The sequence below is a fragment of the Thunnus albacares genome, chromosome 8 (genome assembly GCF_914725855.1).
Source record: "Thunnus albacares chromosome 8, fThuAlb1.1, whole genome shotgun sequence".
Taxonomy (NCBI): Eukaryota; Metazoa; Chordata; class Actinopteri; order Scombriformes; family Scombridae; genus Thunnus; species Thunnus albacares.
In genome coordinates this window covers 8555264-8577054 of record NC_058113.1, presented here as the reverse complement: position 1 = coordinate 8577054, position 21791 = coordinate 8555264, and the positions used below count along the sequence as shown (strand labels likewise).

Below are 21791 nucleotides of genomic sequence, written 5' to 3'. Positions count from 1 at the left end.
CTCTATTTCTTAGGAAAAAACTGGCATGGAAAAAAATTCTCACTAAAGTAAATAGTACAGCAGGAAGTAGGAAGCAAAGGAAACCCTGTCTGCAATGAAATGTTTGAAATAAAGAAAGAGCAATCTTAAATGAATGGAGTGACACACCTATGAAGTGTGTTTGAGCACATGCTCTGTAGCTCTGTGACTTTTACGGAGACGCCCACCCTCAAATGAAAGCACACGCCTCCTTTATAATGCACACACACCTCTAAATACACCACGGCTGGCTGACACAACACCCTTTGGCGTGTTACACACACACTGGCCCAATGAATGGGCTGTCCTAAACAGAGATAAGTTGTAAGAAAAAAAGACAACTCTGCAGTAACTTGTTTTGCATCCATGTAGGTTATCAAGTGCAAGTTGTCTAGTTTAACACATTTTCTGATCAAGTATCACTGAAAGGCTTTTATACAAGGTGTGGTTTACAGATCTCATTTCACCCAGACTTTTAATATGTAAAGTAAAGACTAGTGACATTTGAAGAGAAAATGTATACAAGTATTTTGGTCTCTCTATATAGACAGTCATTTTACAAAGCCTTTTATAGCCAGGATATGAAAAGATCAAACTGTCCTGACAGTTTTACTCAAACACCAGTCTGCTACTGTACTAGCCATGTTGATTTAATGTAACAGAAACTAATACTAAGTTCACTTCTATTTCTATCTGTGTTTGTTTGGAGAGTCACCAAGTCACCAAGTGAAGGAAACTACGTAAACCACATTTCCCATTGCAGCTCATTAAAGTGATGCAATAGGCTGTAAGGCACCCTAAAGTTGTGCTGCTGCTAACAGCTAACATTAGGGCTTCATACCTTGATTTAGCTGAGAACCAAGAATCTCTCTTGCACAACTATATAAAGAACTGTGCATTATAGCTAACCTTTTCAGCACTCTCAGGAACATGATATCAGATTTCTATCCCTAGATCACTTCTCTCTTCTGTACATCTGTCTCCCGTCTGTCTCTTAGTGTCAGTGAGAGTGTCCTCTCATGGCCAGTGTCCAGTTAAATCCAAATTGGAAGGGAAACTGACCATTGTCAGGTAGAGAAGAGGAGCGCATGTTCATTCATCTCACTGAAGTAAAAGGATATACTGAAGAGTAGAGTAAGGAGACAACAGTGTGCCGGAGCACAGTGATCTAGTTACGAAATTATAGTGGGCAGCGTTGAAATGATGCATTCCCTCTGCTGTTTGAAACCACACACACTGTTACACATCCAAACACTGGCGGAAAACTGTTTTCATTATATTTGCCATGGCAACAGTCAAATTAAGTGAGCCAGTTCTGAGTAAGCCATGTCTGCTTTCAGGGCTGCAGTAGAGCTGTGCGCCATAAATCTGTTGTCCTGGACAGCTGGACTACGCTGTCATTTATCAGAGGACTATTTACAAAGGCACTGTGATCTGAAGCAAACCATTAGCACATTGTCAAGCCTTCATTGGCAATCAAGAAAATAAAAAATTATCTGAAGGAGAAATCATAGTCTTTACATATAGTGTGTTCTTAAAACCACAGTTAATATGAACACATGAAAAATAATGCAACAATATTCAATTGAATAATTCCTTCAGTGACAGCAGATAGTGCTTTTGGCAGTATTGTAGTGAACATCACTAATGCCCTAACTAAATCTGTCTTGAAAACCACTCCTTTCACACAACAGCTCTTTGACATATATGTAGTCAGACTGGAAGGTAATGCCCCAGGCCATGACAGTGTATGCTCCACTTATAGTACATATGCTCTAAACGTCCTCCATGATCTTATATCATCTCTAGTGGGGAGGTGCTTACAGTGAACACAAGAAATCTCAGGTTCATTGTATAAGAAAGGCATTCCTCAGAATTACGAAACAACGATTAGCATTGACATGCTGCAATTTGCCTGATATTGAAGGAGAGGTTGTGTAATAAGTGTGTTGAAGTCACATTGAGTTGGTAGAAGAAAACAACGCCATAATGAATTTATTCAAACAGAAAAAACAAATACATTGCAAATACAACGCAAATCACCACTAATAATATGCAAACTATACATTAAAATTCAAGCATAAAGCTTCATCTCATTTGGGGGAATTTGCATCACCATGCATGGTGCTTTGCTCTCCAGGCTGCATATCAGTGTGATTTCATGCACTGTTTATGCACAAAGTGCTCAGTGAACTTCAAACTTCCAACACTGACCCTTATTCTGGCTGCAGGCCCAGTCCCTTCAGTCATCCAAATATTAAATATGGCCGCTTCAAGAGAAATACTGTATCACTGGGCCTGACAATCACTGGCCATGAACATGGTGTGCTGCTGCTTTTCATACTGATGTGATGGAGGTGTCAGGTGGCATTAGAAACATGATGACATAGATGATTAGTAATTGACTCTCAGACGGAAATCGGGATGTATACTCAGTATAAAGCTAATGCAATCTAATTTTATTAGGCCTATAAACAGACATTGAAGCAGCATCCAGCCAACAGTGGAAGGATGATGTGATTGATTGAAGCAGATAAAGGAGTAAAAAGACTTTCGGGAAGTGTATCTAAATAGTTTCCTGGTTAGGAGCCCACTTCTGCTTCCATGTTTCAGACCTCCACAAGTCCCAGAATAGACTTGTCACCAACTGATGGCGGCTGGCGACCGGCCCACTGTAAAGGCCTGCTGCTCCGTGGCCTATTGGTCGTGCACACAAGCCCTCCATTCTGATATCAGATCCAAGCCATGCCAGCTACTTCCATGGGAAGAAAAGGTCAGCAGGGGCTTTCTTACACCGCTAACATGTGTACTTAAATTACAAGAAGTTACTGTGAAGTCAAACCTACTTTGAAACTAAAGAAAAGATGTCTAAACATGTTACAGTGATGAGTCTCCCTAATGAGTAGCCGTGTTTCCATTAACCTATTTTTATGCACATTTTGAAGTATTGCATTAGAAAAGCTTAGTGGAAACACCAAAATTTGGAAAAATTTGCATAAAAATTTTTATGCTTGCTTAAGGTGGATTTTGGAAATGACGAAAAAGAGTTTATGCGCAAAATGGGTAATGGAAACGCATTTGTCAAATAAATAATGACGTAGCAAACATTTAACTCACATGACTGATCAGTTGTTTCTGCTCAATGCTAGCTGACATGAAAGAACAGTTACAACTTACCCAATTGAAACAAATTCCTGAAGACCTCTCCCCATTTTTCTCTCGTCAAGGCAATATAACTATTTGTGTTGTTTCCGGTTGGCAAACTCTACTTCTTCTACTCTGTTCACTGGCAGATTATTAAAGCCTATATCACTATCTTTTGACGAAACTATGCATTGCGTAGCCTAGTTTATTTGCTTCAGACCACTTGATGGAAGTGCACGCATTTTCCTTTCTGCGACATTTCAAAAGTTCACTTAAAATTCTCTTGCGAATCAAATGGAAACACGCTAGTGACACATGTAATGCTAATATAACATGATGAGGGATACATGACTATCAAGCTATCAAGATTTACTGTAAAGTTACATTTCGCAGCTGGCTTTGAAACAGGCACATAAAAATAGCTGACCATGCTGCACTGACAATAAAAGTTGAAAAAAGTGAAAACTTAAAAGTACAAAAAAGCACAATAGAGAACAGAGAAAAAACATCCCAGTTAGAGTGTAAGAATATGAGGTGGATTAAATTAAATGTGATTAACTTGTTTGCAGTGTAAAAAAGGAAGAAAGCCTTCATTATATTCCAAATGATGACTTGGACTTCTGAAGATGTGACGAATGATTTTGCAATGCAAGAGAGCTCCCTTTTTTTATCTGGACGATAAACCTATTTTTATTTGTGGAGCTTGTCTCCTGGCTGGGTATAGTTAGGAGTGTGACCCCTCAGTTGGGGACAGCTGTGCCCCCTGACAGAGCTGACGTTTGTTAGAGCACAAACACCTCCCACCCAGGAACCTGCTAAAGTTAGAGATTGTTGTAAACAGCTTTATGTGGAGGCTAGGGTTGTCAACAGAGATATTATAGGCTTCCTCATTAATTGATTTTTATTGAACAGATCACAGAAAATATATCTATCAATTTATTCATCAACTATTTTGATCATTTGTCATTATCAATCAAAAATTCCTTCCCTTATGTGACTGCAGCTTCCACAACGCTCCTTGCTGTTTTTTTCTGTCTTATATCATCAGAAACAGTAGTTTAAGAAGAAAAGGAAAAAAATCGGAACTCAAAGTATACTTATAAGCTTTCAACCACATCTTACAGTCTCCTGCAGCAGATGGAGTTTGTTCAAACTTAGCAGGATCATGAGATACACTTGAAAGCTGTGGGAAAAGTGTTTTTTGTTTGTTTTTTTCTCTTGGTCAAAGAAATTAAAAGACTTTAGCTTACCGCTCTGGGATACTGTGGTGGGCATTTTTCACAGTAATCTGAGATTTTAAACACCAAGCAATTAATCAAGAATATATTTGGCAGAGTAATCAATAGTGAAAATAATCATTAGCTGCAGCCCTAAAAACCATACATTTTTACTAATATCACTAATGTGCAGGTTGTGATTGAGTGAAGAGCATAGACTGTTAATAATAATGGAGGTAGCCACTGTGACATCACCCATTGGTTTGTGGACTCCCATTCTGAAGCCTTGAGTTTACATTCTGACTGTCCCCATCTTGGATTTTTGGAGCCATAAGTGACTATATTTGGATGAGATGGTGGAGCTGACCCTAACACTAGCATTAGCTGCTAGCTTGGTTAGCACGGTGCATTTACAGTCCACATTTAACTGTGACAATGCTAATGCTAATTTTTGCTTGTGAAAACAGGCTTAAAACCATTAAAACAAAATGTACTTACTGGAAAAATGGAACATTCAACTCCTTGGAGGATCTTTTAGTACAACCAAATGCTGAACAAGACTTTTTTAGGTGACCAAAATGTTACAATTTTTTTGTTTCAACTTTCATGAACTGAAAACACACTGAAATAGCAACGTCTATGGCTACGTATATACTCTGTAAATCGGGGGTTACACCATGGTTATGTTACATGACCAATGTTGTCACCTTGGTAGCAACTGTCACTCAAAGTGGCCACGCCCTTAATTAATGCATAACTTTAAGCCTTAATAAAATTTAAACTTTTTAAATTTTAAAGGTGAGTTACATATGGAGACTATAGAGACCAAAACTATTTTTTGTACCGGGCTGTTAACATGTTTATTTCTACTGTGAAGTTGGGCATTTTAACATGGGGGTCTATGGTGATTGACTCGCTTTTGGAGCCAACCTCAAGTGGCCATTCGAGGAACTGCAGTTTTTGGCACTTCCGTGTTGGCTTCATTTGCCCTAAAGTTTGCCACTTGGTGAAGATAAAGAAAAAGGTAAAAACAGATAATGTGGTCCCTTTTTTTCTGGAGCCGAACAACCTACAACACAACCTGGCCTAAATGGCCACATTCTGATTTGTCTTAACTCAAAAAGTTTTGGAATTTTTTTAAGTAACACAAATCTAATTTTTTTTTGCATACTCTGCACACCATTTTTTCATATTGAGAAATAATTGTGTGATTTTGGGCTATAAATAAACTTGCCTGGACTATTGTGACATCTTGACCAACTGACTACATGTGAGCCTCAATCTCACCCTAATACAACCCCTAAGCCAACCTTGACTCATATACTGTGTGTATGTGTCAACATGGCCAACAGTGTCAACATTGCCTGAGCAGGCAGAAAAAGTCGCCTTTGAAATGCAAGAAGGACGAAACTGCATGGATTAACCCCTGGCACTGACTGGATCCTGGCCAGTCTAGGTCTAATTGGGATGATCTAGCTGGGTTAACAGTTAATGACTTGAAGAGAACTGAGTGTCCCATGCATAGCCAGAGGGAGCAGAGGTAGCTTGAGGGGTGGTAAAAAGTAGTGAGGTGGCTTAAAGAAAGCATGCTGTACCACCAAACAAAAACCCACAGAAGTGTATTTAACCACAGAATGACAGCACACAAAGGAGCACTGTGTGTTTTAGGAGCTGGTGAGCAGAGAGGGAGAGTGAGAGGTGTCTTTGGCATTCCTCACACCACCGCAAAAATAAATAATAAACTGTTCTTGGATAAGTGAGGTAAAAACATGGGATAAATTACGGTAGAAGGAGGGAGATTTTGCTCTACTCGGAGCTGAGGGGCCAGAACAATAGACAATGTAATGTTCTGAAATCTATCAAGACACTATGGGAACTGCTCTTGTTGCTTTGCCAACCTAAACATTTCTTGCCTCATAAATATCTTTAGAGTTATATAAGGCTTGTTAAAAGAAACTGTTAAGCAAAGCAATCTTTGTTTTATAAAATAAACTTTGTGTACCAATACATATGTACTTTGTATAAAAGTGAAAAATCTTCGCTTTTTTTTTTTTTTTTTAGGGGGAAAGCTTGAACTAGGGAATATAAAACTGTGTTGATGTCACAAGTGGAACAGCCTACTATGTGAGTGGAGGAAAAAAAGCCAGCTTCTTGGCTTTTGTCTCACCAATACATGCATAAATGCACATGGAAAATCTATAAACTGGTGTGTGCTTGAGGTAAAAATGACAAACCCTGCTTGTGTTCTCAACTCCACGATTCACGGATCACACTGACATCTCCTTTTCCAGAGTGGAAAGAAATGAAGTCACAGATTATGCCTCCCTTCACCAAAAATAAGCAGGAGCACCCAAAAAGATTGCCAAGTCCCTTTCATTCTTCACTCCGTCGCTCTCTAACAAGCTGTCATGTATTAGCAAATGGTTCTCTATGTGTCCAACCTTACAACGCCCCCTACAGCCTCTCAGACTTGGACAGGGGCCCACCCATGATGAGGGGGTACATGGGGCCAGAGAGAAAGCAAGAACAGTAATTCAACAGATTTGCCATCTAACACTACCAACAGCATCAAATGTGGATAATGATCCCTATGAATGATGCAGAATGATGATGCCAAAGTATAATCTATTATCCAACACTTTGGGAAAACAGCACTATAGTATTTTCCTCTTCCAGAATATGTTCTTGCCATTTTGATATAAAGTAATAGCTTTTGGAGGCGAATTCAGCAAACAGCCAGAGACTACAAAAACCTTCTGTGTTGTAAACAAGTTCCAGCAGTGAGATCTGGACAGAAAATTTAAACCAGCCCTCAACTCTCTTTTCCTTTCCCCTGTGAGAGCTGTATGCCAGCTCAGCTTAACGGCAGCCAGGGATCAGAATCAGCATGCAGGAGATGTATTACAACACTTAAAAGCTACAAAGGCTTTACCATTGTTGCGCAAGACGGATCCATGACATGCTCAACTTCCAATTTAACTCCCTGTATTCCAAAATGTGAAAAAATGACTTGTTATCTGTAAGTGGCCACACCTCTTCATGACATATGCTTTCATCTGACCAATAAGGATCATTTACTTGATGCGTCCATCCTCAGTTTCTAGTATTGTGTCATAACCAATGGTGCCACTTACCTTTTTTTGGGCTCAGCCAGAACCGATCTCCGAGCGGATCTCCTCTGTCCATGCTGCTTTGATCTGACATATCACAGAAAGGCCTGAGTGCCTCCAACAAAACACAACACCTTCTTTCTGCTTATACCACCCAGTCAAAACTGCACTGCTACTCCTTCTTTTCACCCTTGTGAGACCCACTGCCTGTCCAGCGGATCAACATGGCATGCAAGATGGGGGCTAAAAGAGAGAAGGAATGGGAGTGGAGGGGTACATTCAGGGTAGGGAGGGTGATTGTGAGAAAAGAACAAGGGAATCTTTTCATCTCTGTCCCATAAATGCAGAGGAACATCTACACTGTAAATCAGAGGCCTTGCCAGGATGGACACATCCTCTCTGCTGTCCCGGATACCCTGCACCACGTCCCATACATCTAAAAGGCACCCACGCTTTATTATGGCAACAGCTAACTGGGAGATACACACTGGACGCCTTGTTCGAGAAACCTTGCAAATTACAGCCCTAGAGATTAAGATGACGGGTGGAAAGTGCAAAAGAAGCGAGGACAAAACAACTGGATAGAGACAGAAAAAAGACAACCAAACTAAGAGCCAGTCTGCAAAAGGGACAATCAAGGCATCCAAAATACACCCAACAACAACTCCGGCTTTGTCTCTTGTATAGTTAATCTGTGGTTTATGGGGAGCAATTAAACCTTTTGTAAGTTGTTAAAAAGCAGTGCGTTAATCTTACAAATGGAGACAGGTATTAACAAAACTGAATCAAAAAAGAACAACCTGACAATGTAGCACTCAAATGCAAATTTCCTTTCAATGTGCACATAACAAAGTAATTAAGCATATCTCTGTGACATCACAGGTAACAACTAACACTTCTATCAGTTTGACTTGTTGCCAATGTGCGTAGTTGACCCTGAAGAGTATAACAAAGACATAAAGTTATGACTGACCTGAAAGGGTTTACAGACCAGCACTTTGTTCGGACTAGCCTGAACCGGCCAAAACAATCCTTTCAATAAACTTTGATGGCTGTTTCAAAATTACACTCTGACCTCTTCTTTAATCCTTGACTGAAGGAGACTTGAAATACATGACGAGATAATGAAGCAAGGATTTTCAACAAACGACCACATGTTCAGTAATTAAAGTATTATTATTAAGTAGTATTAAGTAGTGATTTTAAATAGTGCTTAAAGAGAAATGGACCCTCACAAAATGGAGCTCCAGTTTGGATGGCGAGGAGGGTATAAAATGGCCGTAGGGAGGGCCAGGTTTTGAAGTGCCAGCCAACAGGGACCAGCCTGACACAGGGACAGACACACAGACTAATGCTATGAGTGGGCAAGTTCATTCACTGAGTTTGTGGAAATATTGGAGTGAGGGTAAAGGTGTCCCACTAAAAAAAGCATGTCCCAAAAACTATAACACAGTAACGTTTTTGAAATAAAATTTAAAAAAAAAATCGTTTGAATATCTGCACAATGAGTCAGCGTCTGTAAAGCCACACATGGGTGTGGCCATGCTGGGCTTTGGTTGCTGTAGCAACGCAACCCACAGGTTAGGCAAATATCATGTGCTGTCCACGGTTGAGGTCCTGGGGAACGTGGGCTTGCTGCTGCCATGGGCAACCAGCTATCAAACAACACAACTTGACACAGGAGCTGGAGTCTGGCCTTCCTGACTGCTTGTCACAATGTGCGGATTTGCATTGTAACCTGAAACGGCTGAGCTTTATTTTTGGATAGGCATCCTGACGATCAGTGTCTAATAAAATACAAACACAATACAGGTGCCTCCTTATACGCTCCTGCACAAACTCACATAGACACACAGAGGGGTGATTTATTATCCTCACTCCCATAAAACCCCTTCGTCTGGAGAGAATGAATCAGTTGCATTCTTTCTTTCCTCAGAGCAGAGAGAAAAAATGACTACATGAGCGGCCCCTTTCACAAAAGAAAGGCTTGCAATAAACTTACTTAGTGTGTTTGTGGCCGAGGAAAGAAAAGGGCCCATTCTCCCACAGCTTTAGAGTCCAGTAGCAGACAGCAGTGACTCACCATCATTATTATCTCTGTAAATTTCATAAACTTGCTTTCACTGAGCTGAAACACCCACAATAAGGCTCTTATAACATAATGTAGGAAAGATTCACAAAAGCCATTGCATTAAGGGAACAACGTGCCATTTTTAATTCAGACTGCTGCTCTTATAAATGTTCAGAACAGAATCTTGTGTTGCAAAACTCAAATCACCCTTGTGGAATCTGAAGTGAGCTTTCAGGTTATCTGATGAAAAAAAAGCAAAGTTTTCACTTCACTTCCTGAAACCCTGTCATGCAAGCGCTTAGAGGAGAAAACAGAGCACCGCCCCAGCAGCATAACAGACAGGTATGAAGTCCACCAGATCTAGACAGTCTCCACAGAGAGGACAGAGAGAGAGAGAGATAGAGAGAGAGAGGAATGTGACCAACAATTCATCTGCAGAAATAACACTTGACAGGTGATGATCACTCTGCCTGCATAAGACTGTTTTCCCTGCTTTCTCAAATGCATTCTATGACATTACAGCCGCATACTCCATAAACTTAAGGAATGCTCTGGTTGTCTAGAATCACAGTTCTACTGCAGGAGAGTGTAATTACAGGAGTATAAAAAAGTACTACAAAATGTACCCAACATGTCCTTTCATGCAACAAAGTGAGGGAAAAAAGTGGCACCCTTGTCAAAAAAACACTAACATAGCATAACACTGAGTATTTGCTTCCAACTCTTCAACTAAAACAAAAGATCATTTATTATTCAGGCACAGAGCTTCACCCAGTGAGTGGAGTTAGATATGAGAGGTAAACACTTCACATTATCCCCTTGAAGTCAGTAAGTTCTAATTATGCCCACAGGATTCTTTTTTTCACACAGCATTGTCTGTGAGAGTGGCAAGAGTCCAAGACATGAATGCTACCACCACACCCAGAATTATACTGCAGCTGGAGTAATAAAATATAAGATGTTTACTATTGAGGTGCATGCTAAAAGAGCAATATCATAGAGGCAATAATAAACACCTACACACTGAGTTCAATATTCCTGCATATAGAGCTGTTATCTTGTTATGAATCTATCCTAATCAGCCAATCTCAATTACTACAGGCTATTCATGAACCAGTTCACAACCACACCCATGATGCAAGTGTCCTTTGCAGCAGGAGATGGCATTTTGCTTTCCTCTTTACTTGTTCCTTATCGGCATGGCTGGACTGGCTCCATATCCTGTTTTTCCATTGTGACACCTAAAACTAAAACTCCTGCTTCAAAGATAGAATAACAGTCCAAACAATGGGCAGCTTCCCTTCCCTGGCTGTAATAAAAACCAGTGAGCTGGAGCTACTCTGACATGGAACAATATAGCTGACTCATTTGCCACTACTGGCCCAAAAACAGAACTCATATATGAGAGCCCAGGTGGGTGAGTCATATACAGAATATGTTAACAGTTAGTCCTTGAGGGCGTGCGGCCCCTGTTGGGACAAAGCAGCAGAGTAACTACAGCTAACAGCCTATCAGGTTACTCCCTTGACAGCTCTGAAAAGTGATTTATTTTTTTGCAGCCTCCTCTTATGGTAAGCTACAGTCTTAGAAACAAAACTACATTAAAGGATTTAATGTAATGAATGAATGAATGAATTAACTAAAAGTTGTGGGACCAGTTGTGTTGCTTGCACGCACACGCCCTTGCACAGTGGAAGACTGCATGAACAGTACACTCTTGTGGTGTATCTGCGGCTTGCCAGTGAAAGCTGTTTCCTTAAAATACATGTACTGTAGGGGAATTAGAGATAATAAGAGTATCAAATGAATATAATACCAGTGTGTCCTTTGAAGAGAAATGCAAACCAGTCTTTAACAATGGTCCACCTCACTTTGTAAAACTGACAGTGAACCCATGTAAGGTGTGACCAGGTCTCTGCAAGAGAAATTACTCACCCTCAGGTGATGGAATGTGAACACTGTGTGCACTGAAGCCCACGCAAAATCTACAGCAGTGAGATATCTGTGCTGTTACACTTTCACCCCTCAGCCAAACACCACCAGTGAAAACCTCTGATGTGTGGAAACACGTATTTGCTTCTGTATTGACATTAGCCAATCACACACTCACACAAGTTCTTGGCATTTTTGTTTTATGAGTAAAGTTCAGAGTAACTAAGCAGCCTTTGTTTCCCCCCACCCTACCCTTCAATCACACACCCACATATTCATTTCAGCAATATCCGATGGTACTTCTGGACTTGAGCAGATATCGTCATATGCCAATTGTAAAAAACATACCGAGACATCCAGTGGACATTCACTGAGTGGGCCCTTTCTGTAAAGCCAGCCACAGGCCATCTTTTCCATGACACACCTAGACATGGTACTACACTTAAAGCAAAGCAGTGAAGTGACCTGCTCCGTTATGGGGGCTTGGCTACACCCAGGTGTTACAGCCGTTTCATGGGCTTATCATACTGGGTGTAAAACATACCAGATGCACTTCAGAGGGAAAAGACGGCTGGGAAATGTAGGTCTTAACCCAACCCATGAGATTCATGAGAACTTTGACTCAGGCAGCATAAAACCTGTCCTAACGTATGTGCATAGTACTTGTATTACAGCGTATGGATCACTGAACTAGAAATGCAACCATGACATTAAGACATGTGACATTTAAGCAGTGCAAGCAATTTGGTTTCAAGTTCAAACATTTACTGCGAGTTAGTCAGCACAGTTGTGGCAATCAAGTGCATAAATCTTCTCTACAAACCCTGCTCAGAGATATAAAGACATAAACACATGCATCAGGGAAACACAGTAGAAAAGGGCACCAAAGTCACAAGTGTCTTCCCATCAGTCACTATACATGAATCTAAGGTGTATTTCCTGTGTGTAACTGCACTCCCATGATGCTATTGTTAGAGTATTTTATTTAATCAGAGTACTTATTGGTTTTGACAGTTTCAGACTCCCCGATCATCCAGACCAAGGAAACAACAGAAGATGGGACACTCACCTGAAAAAGACAGACAGAAAGACAAAGTATTAGCATAATCAGAGCTGTGGTAAATACCGATGAGAGAGAAAATATAAAGGTGGGTAAAGTTACAGTAATGCAGATTTATTCTTGACTACACCTCTAATAGACACATCAGTAAAACTTTAATAAGCAGAGTTCAACAAAGACAAACTGGTTTTCCATGTGTGTTGCATTAGCAGAGCACGGTAAGACTGATTACGACCTCTGACACTTGCAAAGACTTCAATCAAATGGGTCATTCTGTTTCTCCACATGCTGAAACACTCTGGTTTTAATAGCCTTCTAACAAAGACTTGAGTTATAAATTCACAGTCATACTTGAACTTAAAGTGTTTTTTGCACAAAAGAGGACATCTTAATCTTGAAAATACTGCTGCAGGCAGGAATTAGGAAGAGAAATCACTTAGTGTGAATGACACATCCAGGAAGCAAACTCTGGTTAACTGGCTCATATCTCCATCTACTGGACAAAAAGAACAAAAGCAGCTTTGGTGTTGCTAGGCACAACAGCAAATTATGAGAATTTCTTTTGGGAGGAGTATTACTCATGACATGCTACGCTAGGGTCAGTAATCCTTACTTATATTATACCATTACAAGTATTTATTACTGAAGTTTTATTAAAGTATTTTGGTTCTGAATACTCCCATAGAGTAGTATAAAACATCAACATTATGTATTTTTTAACAATGCTTAAATAAGAAATGTACTTGAAGTAAACATTAAACAGAATCTGATGTTTATGCTCCAGAAGAAAAAAAAAACAAAAAAAACCTCTTGTTCCCGACTTCTTCATAACACAACTATTTCAGATGCCAGGCTCAAACTTTACAGCTGTCCTTTATACCAGGGTCATTCCACTCTGCTCCCGACATTTACCACCCACAACGCTGTGCTACTGTGCAGGACATACCCCACATAAGCACCAGTACAGTTTCCTGTGTATATGAGTTACATACAAGTAGCATCGGCCCTGCTAGTGTTTCTCATGTGTAACCAACACTGTGTTAAATGTCTACCTTATGACATCAGTGATCCGAGAAATATCCCGCTCTAAAATAGGACCTGTCTAACGTTTGGTATGGTTTTCAACAGCTGGCTGTCACTGCTTGAGTGTTTCTTCATCAATATTTATGATAAATATTTTACATAATAAAAATTCTTATGTTATGATCATGATGACCTTTTAGTAGGTGGGTTTTATGGATGTTCCGGACAGGCAAACGCTTCACATTCTGACACTCTTTTCAAATGGTTATGTCTTCTTTTCAGGGACGTTACTGCCAAATAAGCAGGAATCCAACTGCCTTATTTAATATATCATTATTATTATTATTTAAGACATAAACTATGGCCAGTAGGAGAAAAAAAGCACAATAGCTGACAGATCATTTGGGAGTGGACAAGTTTCAAAAGTTCTCTTGAATGCATCCTGCCATTTGGTGCAGCAAAGTACAAAGTTGTGTTGTGCAGATGTAATGGTTACTGATGAGATAAGTGCTGCCAGAAGTCACATATCATGGTTTAGGCTTTTGAACCTATCAGATAAATACTGAACACAGAACAACAGGATGTGAGAGAAGGCATCAGGAAACAGCAGTCAGACTCTCCTCTGGAACATCCCGGTCGGCACATTTGGCATATGGCATGTTTTTTTCCTTTTTTATTGTGTCAAGCAAGAGTTACTTTTCTTCTTCTTCTAGCCACATATTTGTCCCATTGAGCTTCATCCAGCCAGTGTGAGGAAAATGACTTTCACTCATGTAATAAACTTAGTTTATTTTAAGGCTTCTTTTCACTGTTAGAGGTCAGAGTCTGCCTGGAACAGAACATCTGCTCAAGGACACAGTAAAGCACCACTCCAAGTTGGTCTACATCAACCCACAACCCAAAGTAACAAAATTCCATCCCAGGAGTAAAACATAGAACATTTTGGCTTTTCCTGAATTTAAATGATTAAATAATTCTGGGTCATATTTTCACAGGTTTGGCTTTTGTTTCAGTTATGAGCAATTTTACTTTTCAAAGCAAAGTATTGCTGAGATTTAGGAGCACAGATTTGATTGTGAAAATTAAAGTGAATGTATCTGGGAATAATCCTTCAACCAACAGGAAAACTGCACAAAACTGTGGTTGAGATAGGTGTTTACAATTTTACCATAACCATTTTAGTTTTGTTTGAATTAAGGATTTTATGATTGTCTGACTGCTCGTGTGGGGCATACCCCATTGGACTCCTGCCTAGAAATGTGTTTCTATATCTCATAAAATTGACTTAGTGAGTGAAATGTTTTTATAACCAACAGGAATTACAGCTAGAACACACAAGTTTGGTACAAAAGTTAATTCTCAAGTTTGAAAATAATAGTTTGACAAATTAATCTTCACAGATGTGTCCTCTTACTTTTTTTCACGGAGCTTTCACCCTTATCTCATAGTCATTATCAGTGGATGGAGTTGTGCTTAGTGTGTTTGCTTTCAAGTGTTCACAGAGCAATCGCCATCAACTTATGAAGGCTGTGACATGAGGTTGAAAGCTATACTATACTATACAATAATATATAATTCTATACTATACTATACTACACAAAAATCCCATTAAAATGAAAAAAAAAAACATATACCTGAAGCATGCACTCATATTAGCGATCAGAGTGGAAGCAAATAATAATGAAAGGTTTTTCAATTTTAGTAAGTAGTAAGTTTATGCAGTGATGGAGACCCTTAGGTGTCTCATGGCCCCTGCTTAGATACCACTGCAACAGTCGCCCACTAGAGGGTGGTGACCGCAATCTGCCTCTCTTCAAAAACAGCAACAACCTAACACACATATCCACCAGTGAACACAAAGTTAGAAATCTACTCTTGGCTTTTTTCCCCTCTCCTCTGCAGTGTTGGGAACACTTTTTACTGCCAAACAGACAAACCTCAACCAGCCACACACTCAGACAGACACACACAGTACACCACTTCTTCTCACTCTGTGGGAGGTCTTTGAATCGTGCTGCAGCCTGATGGAAGCTCAGTGGGAACTTTTCCTTAGGTAATCCTAGAGAGTGTGACAGCAAAGGGCCTTTGAGTGAGAGAAAAATCCCTCCTCTGTGGGCTCTGCAGACAGTCAGCAACACAGTAATGCCACACTCAGCAGAGCACAGGGAGGGTAACATACTGTAAAAGCTGCTGAAACAGACATAAACTAGCAAATTAGGGAGCCACTAGTTAAGACAAGACAGTAAATCTCTGCAGGACCACACAGCCTCAGTCAGCATCCATTCACACACTGAGTTACAGCTTTTAAGGTTTCATCCATCTTTGATGCAGTGTTATGCAATCGGAGGTAAATGCTGAAATTTCTCTGTCAGTGCACTGAAACCACACATGGAAGTGGATCATTTATAAGCGGTTATGTCTGTGCTGCACTTGCATTGAACTTGGAAAAAGATCACTTGCTGTGTTAGAGTCTGACCCATGTGCAGTCCCATCCACAGCCCATAAATTCTCCCTCTGTCTGCTCTCCACCTGTATCACTTTACCTCTTGGCTTTTGTTAGCAGTCTCCTTTCTCTGCTTTCAGCTGCAGGTTTGCGCAGCTATGCACAACAGCGTTGCTTACCTTTGGTCGAGCAGTAGGACTCCGTGCCGAACATTTTTCAGTAGAACCTTGGAACAGCAAGGGTTACTGCAGCGACGTTCCCTGACTGCTTTCCCTCACAGCTAACTCCACTCTCCCTTTTGATCTCAGTGTGTCACGTCAGATCTTTGACTTTCTTTCGTTATCTAAGTTCTTTCTCCGCTCTCTGTTTCAAGCATGTCACGTTGTGTGGATCAACAGAATGGGAGTCTCCCCCCCCCTCCTCCTCCTCCTCCTTCACAGGTCAGAGCCGCCCTCCATAATAATACCTCTGTTCATGTGTAGGTGTGAGCGTATCTGTTTGCATGTGTGCAGCGCTGAAGTGTTTGAAAAAGAGCTAAAATTTCAGAGCAACAAAGGCAAACAAGGGTGTAAAGTTGAGAGCGTACAAAGAGCATGAATGAAAGGATAAAATTCAATCTGACACAAGCCCTCCATTACCCTGCTGGAATGACAGATGAAATGTTTAATTCAACAATTACAGACACATTAGAGTATTCATGAGGGGGTACGCAAGGTTTTCACGCAGCTTTGTGTGGGAAGACACTTTCACATTTTCATTTTCATCCACTGTATCGTGATAGCGTGTCAAACTGCTTTTGCTCTGCAGACATGAAAAGACTGGCTGACAATCAGAGGGAGACAGTCAACAGTCTTTTCTGTTCAAAGACAGAGCAACATCAGAGTTAGACACAGACAGGGGGCGGCAGCATTTTAAAGGCTCTGGACCAGTGCCACATATTGTAGTCTCAGTGATATGGCTTTGTGCTAACACTTCTGAAAGAGGAATGAGTGTGTACAGATTGTGTAATATATTGTGAAGAGGGTGTGTGTGTGTGTGTGTGTGTGTCTGTGAGATGAAACAGTGTCCAAGTTATATACAGTATATGTATGCAATCGGGCCATCTAACTAGATCTCCTAAAATTCATCAGGCGTGTAATGTTGAAGCTGGTAGCAGGCGGATGCATTAAAGCCATTAAAAGCCCAATATGCACAATAAATTATTTCCTGCATGTAGTGTAAATAATAGCTGCATCTAGCAACAGTATATGGCATCATTGTGTTGTAAAAGCGGGAGTGTGAAGCAGGTGTTTAACTGGTCTGTGCAAAACGGTTAATGATTAACACTCATTCTTAAATTGCAGCATAACACCACACACATTAACCCAGCCTGGAGACATCAAGTGGAGCCAGGAGAGACTCCTTGAGATGAAGCCCAAGTATAAAGCTTCAGGTACAAGTGACAACCATGGCTTTGGTCATAATGACTACTTTTTGGATGTCAGTGACATGAATTTTATCTCTCTGTTCAAATAGCAGCTATTTAATCATTAGTTAAGACTTTATTTGGACATGAAAGTTCAGTCGTAAAATTAAGAAGTCTTTCCTTGTTCCGTAAGTCCTACTAATCCTGCTCTCAAGGCCAAAGTTTCAGTTGTTGAACAGTCACTCAGATCTCTACTGCATTATCTTTGACAGCCAATCATGTGTGTATAGTGTTATTATTTTGTTCTTGTTGTATTTGTATCTTGTCATCCACACTGCAAAACACTGCAATACCACTGGGGATTCACTATATTGATGTTTATGCCAACATCTGATATTTGATCCTTTCTGTGATAATTTCAACTGATACTTATCCCAGTACGGATATTTTTCAGAGGTCCATAATATCAGCCCTGATTTTGCTGCAAAGCAGCTGAATCTGGGACTAGCCTCTAACATCACACTACAGTGCCGCATTTGATTCTAGTGTGAGTGTTTTCTCACATATGAAAAATCTTATGCAATCATGCTTTTTCCACTCAAGAATTATTTCTGAGATCAGACATATTATCTGATAGGTCCAGTCTCTCAGGTTCATTCATTAAATTGGATGATTCTGTGCGTTTGCTGTCTGTGCTCCTACACTTTGGAATAGTTTACCTCTTCCTATAAAATCATCCAATCATAGATATGTATTTGCTTTTTTATGAAAGGAAATTTCAAATATGTGGCACTTTGTAAGTTTTGTTTTTAAAGTGTTACAGATACATCAGTTAATATTTACTTTACTATATGTAAAGATATTTAAATACTAACTTTATCCACAGAAAATTGGATATTTTAACAAAAATAAAGAAATGAACTGATATACATGTAATCACAACTGAATAATCTATACTTATACAGCATAGTTTTTAAATAGCTATTCTAATTGTAGTATTATATATTTAAGAAATTACTTTTTTGATACCAACACATTCATACAGCATTGTGCCTCCTGTGCAACCACAATTGACTCACTGGTTTTATTTGAGATCATGATTCATGAAAACAATTATCTACACCACTTGTCTTTGTGTGTCTGATGGAAACACACGCTCAAAGCAAAGAGCTCACACATACACACGCAAAGTTTCCACCTCTTTACCAGAAACACTCAATGTGAGGAAGCGAATAGTGCAGGAAAGACTGTTCCTTTCAATTTGACCTCTGTCTGGTCATGTTTGCCATGAGGGGGACACTAATTCAAATCACAGCTGAGGATCAACCTAACTATACTGTGAGGTCTTTCCCCTGGGCCTCACCATCACCAAAAATAGCTCAACAAAACAGTGGGGAAACTACCCATGATGCATTTCCTAGAGGGGATATAGGGATAACTCTGTCACTGGAATGTCCTGAATTGTGTACAAATTGCTTAAGGGATTCTGGAGAAGGGTGTGAAACCAGATGCGTGGAGGTTAGAGAGAACTGATGAGCCAGGTTAGAGAAATGTAAACAGTGTTTTTTTCCACAAATGAAAAACTACATCAGAATGAAGAGTTTATTTCTTGGTAGGAGTGGTTCTGAGTGGTTGATTCAGTGTTGTTGTACCACAGCTGCAACATGCTACACAGAACCTGACAGATACTAAACAGCAGAGGAATTTGATGTAACTCCCTCATGGTAGGATACAAGTTAAAATAGGAGGAAAAGATGGAGGAGATATTCCGTAAGTCAACAATAACAGGAGTCACACAATCCATTGTCCTGCCCTGTCCTGACATCTCAAATGGACCACACAGAACAGACCACACAGAAGCCAATTGACCTCAACAGTTTGATCACAGTAAGACTTTCCTCTCCTGCCTACTGAATGATATGCTCACACAGGAGACTTGTAAATATCTAAAAGGTCAGACTTTCTGTTAGACTAAGAGTGGAAATCCTTCTCTGTCAATGGCAGTGGAACAGAGGAGTTAAAACCTCAGTCTGATTTAACTGCATTGCTGTAGCTTGTTTTTAGTGTTTGGTGGGGTTGGAGATGGTGATTTTCAGTCACTGTTTTGCTGAGTGGGGTTTTTTTAATTTCACCCACCGACTCAAAACCTAAATATATTCAGTTTAAAATCATGACAAAGAAAAAGGATCAAATCCTCAAATTTGAGAGGCTGGAAGCAAATGACTAAAATGATTACTCCATTATCAGACTAATTACTGCTACAGTTCCTGTAGAAAATGTAGTAATTGATGTAAGTAAGTCCTCAAGATTTGATGGAATATTTTAACATCATGATTCTTAAACTGTTTACTTGTCTTAACTGATCGATGTACTCTGTGTTCATTATCTTAAGGAAGTTTCTTATCAGCTAAGGAAGATCATTATTCACAAAAAACATTCAAATTAGAATTACTGGTTGATTGTAGCAAGCGATCCATATGTAATCACAACATATGAGTCATTTGTTGGTGGTCGGAAATGTGGCCTATTATAGTTTGAGTCATTTGTTGACTCTGCACTATTTTTGATAAAGGCATTCAAATAAATAAACAGAGATCATCAAGTTACTGCTCCTGGCAGTCAGTGAGTCACTTCCTGTCCAATCTAACATCTGCTTTAAGAAGCTGCTTTTGGGTCCTCAGTCTCTGCTACCAGCCAACTGTGGGAAAATTGAACACTAGTTTTATTTTCCCATGCGTAGATGTAGATAGGAGAAAAACAAACATCAGATCTGTACAATGACTTATCCACACACTTTGTGTTCAAGGGCTTAATGCTGATCATTCCTTTAAGTTCAAAGTCCAAAAGCAGTATTTCCTTGCCAAACTGTGGAGGATCCATGAACTACCCTCCCAAATTCTTATCTTATTCTCATCCAAGCTTTAATTAACCAGATTCTCATTCCAATCCTCTGACATGCAGCTTTTGTCAAACAGTTTGTTACCTTTTTTGGCAGCCGGCTGTCACTGATCAAAGACCAAATGTTTGTGGTTAGAGTAACAACATGTCTTACTTTAGAACCGCAGCCAAGTTGAATTACATTGATTTTATCCAGGTTACTGTAATACTGAACAAGCAAACATATCTATTTCAAACACAAAGCAGTACGACTGCACAGTAGTGCAGCTGTGATGAGGTAAGTCACACGTTTTATGTCATATCAACAGTTTCCATTTAAGCAGCTACAACTCTCTTTCTGAGTCTTCAGAAATCTTTCCTTCCTGTCTTTGTGCTCCCTGTTCCTTCAATTCTATCAGCAAGCTCCAAGACGTAAGACAATAACGTAGCACTTACAAGAAACAATTCCTAGTAAAGAGAGAAGCCAAACAATAGATTTCAGTATCTGACAATGCAAGGCTGCCGGCTGTAAAACTAAATGGGTGAAATCAAAGAAAAATTAAAAAGCCAAGTTTTGTGGAAAAGTTGTGTATTAATCTTAAAGTTTTTGCTCGAGCCTTGTTAATTTCACATCAATTAATCATTACCATATTCATTCAGAGACATTAGTTTATTTACCACTGGTGAGAGATCTGGCCACCTCTACTGGCCTTTAACTTGCAGTTATGTGTCACTAGTTCAGATTTGAAATAATTACAGCACAGAACGAGGGAGGGCACTGTTCTGCCATCATGTTAAAGCTTATTATAGTAGTAGATCATATAGTTCATTATATTCTGGTAATGGTAGAAGGTGGAATGGGTCAAAGACTGAAGGCTACATCACCTCCAAAATGTGTCCTTTTTTTAAATTGCTTTAAATGTGATGGTATGTTTGACATAATTTATCAATTAACTTACAAAGTTGAGTAAACAGCAGAAACCTCAATGAAATCAATATTTGTTGTGAGCAGCTTTGCCTTTAAAACAGCAGCAGTTCTCCTCCGTACACTTTAACACAGTTTTTCATGGTAACTTGCAGGCAGGTTGTTGTAACCATCCTGGAGAAAGAATGTTCTTCTGTGGATTTATTATTTAGGCCATCTCAGGTGCTTCTTTATGTAATCCCAGATCGACTCCATGATGTTGAGATCAGGGCTCCGTGGAAGCCATACCATACCATCTGTTGCAGGACTTATCATTATTTTTGTTGCTAAAAATAGTTATTTATGACTCTATCTGTATGCTTGGGATCATTGTCATGTCATGAATAAATTTCGGACCGATCAGACACCTCCCTGATGGTACTGCATAATGGATAAGAATCTAAACATCTAGGGTGCCTAAAACTTTTGCACAGTACTGTACATCTGAAACTAATAGAGTTAGTTGATTTGTTATTAGACAGAAAATCCATATTATATGCATAATATTTTATCATGTTATGTTCAAT

General features: G+C 39.7%; 1 protein-coding gene across 6 annotated transcripts in view; it reads right to left on the bottom strand.

Moving 5' to 3' along the window:
- The window catches only part of LOC122986933 (plectin-like), a 128260-nt gene that overhangs the window by 66527 nt on the left and 39942 nt on the right, over positions 1 to 21791 (bottom strand). The window contains exon 1 of one of the 6 annotated variants that reach the window (XM_044358467.1): positions 16198 to 16246. The exons of the other annotated variants lie outside the window; for them this stretch is intronic. Coding sequence (XP_044214402.1) covers positions 16198 to 16231 — 34 coding nt within the window. The 5' untranslated portion in view covers positions 16232 to 16246. Of the gene's footprint in view, positions 1 to 16197; positions 16247 to 21791 lie in introns of those variants that run through there. 6 annotated transcript variants of the gene reach the window in all.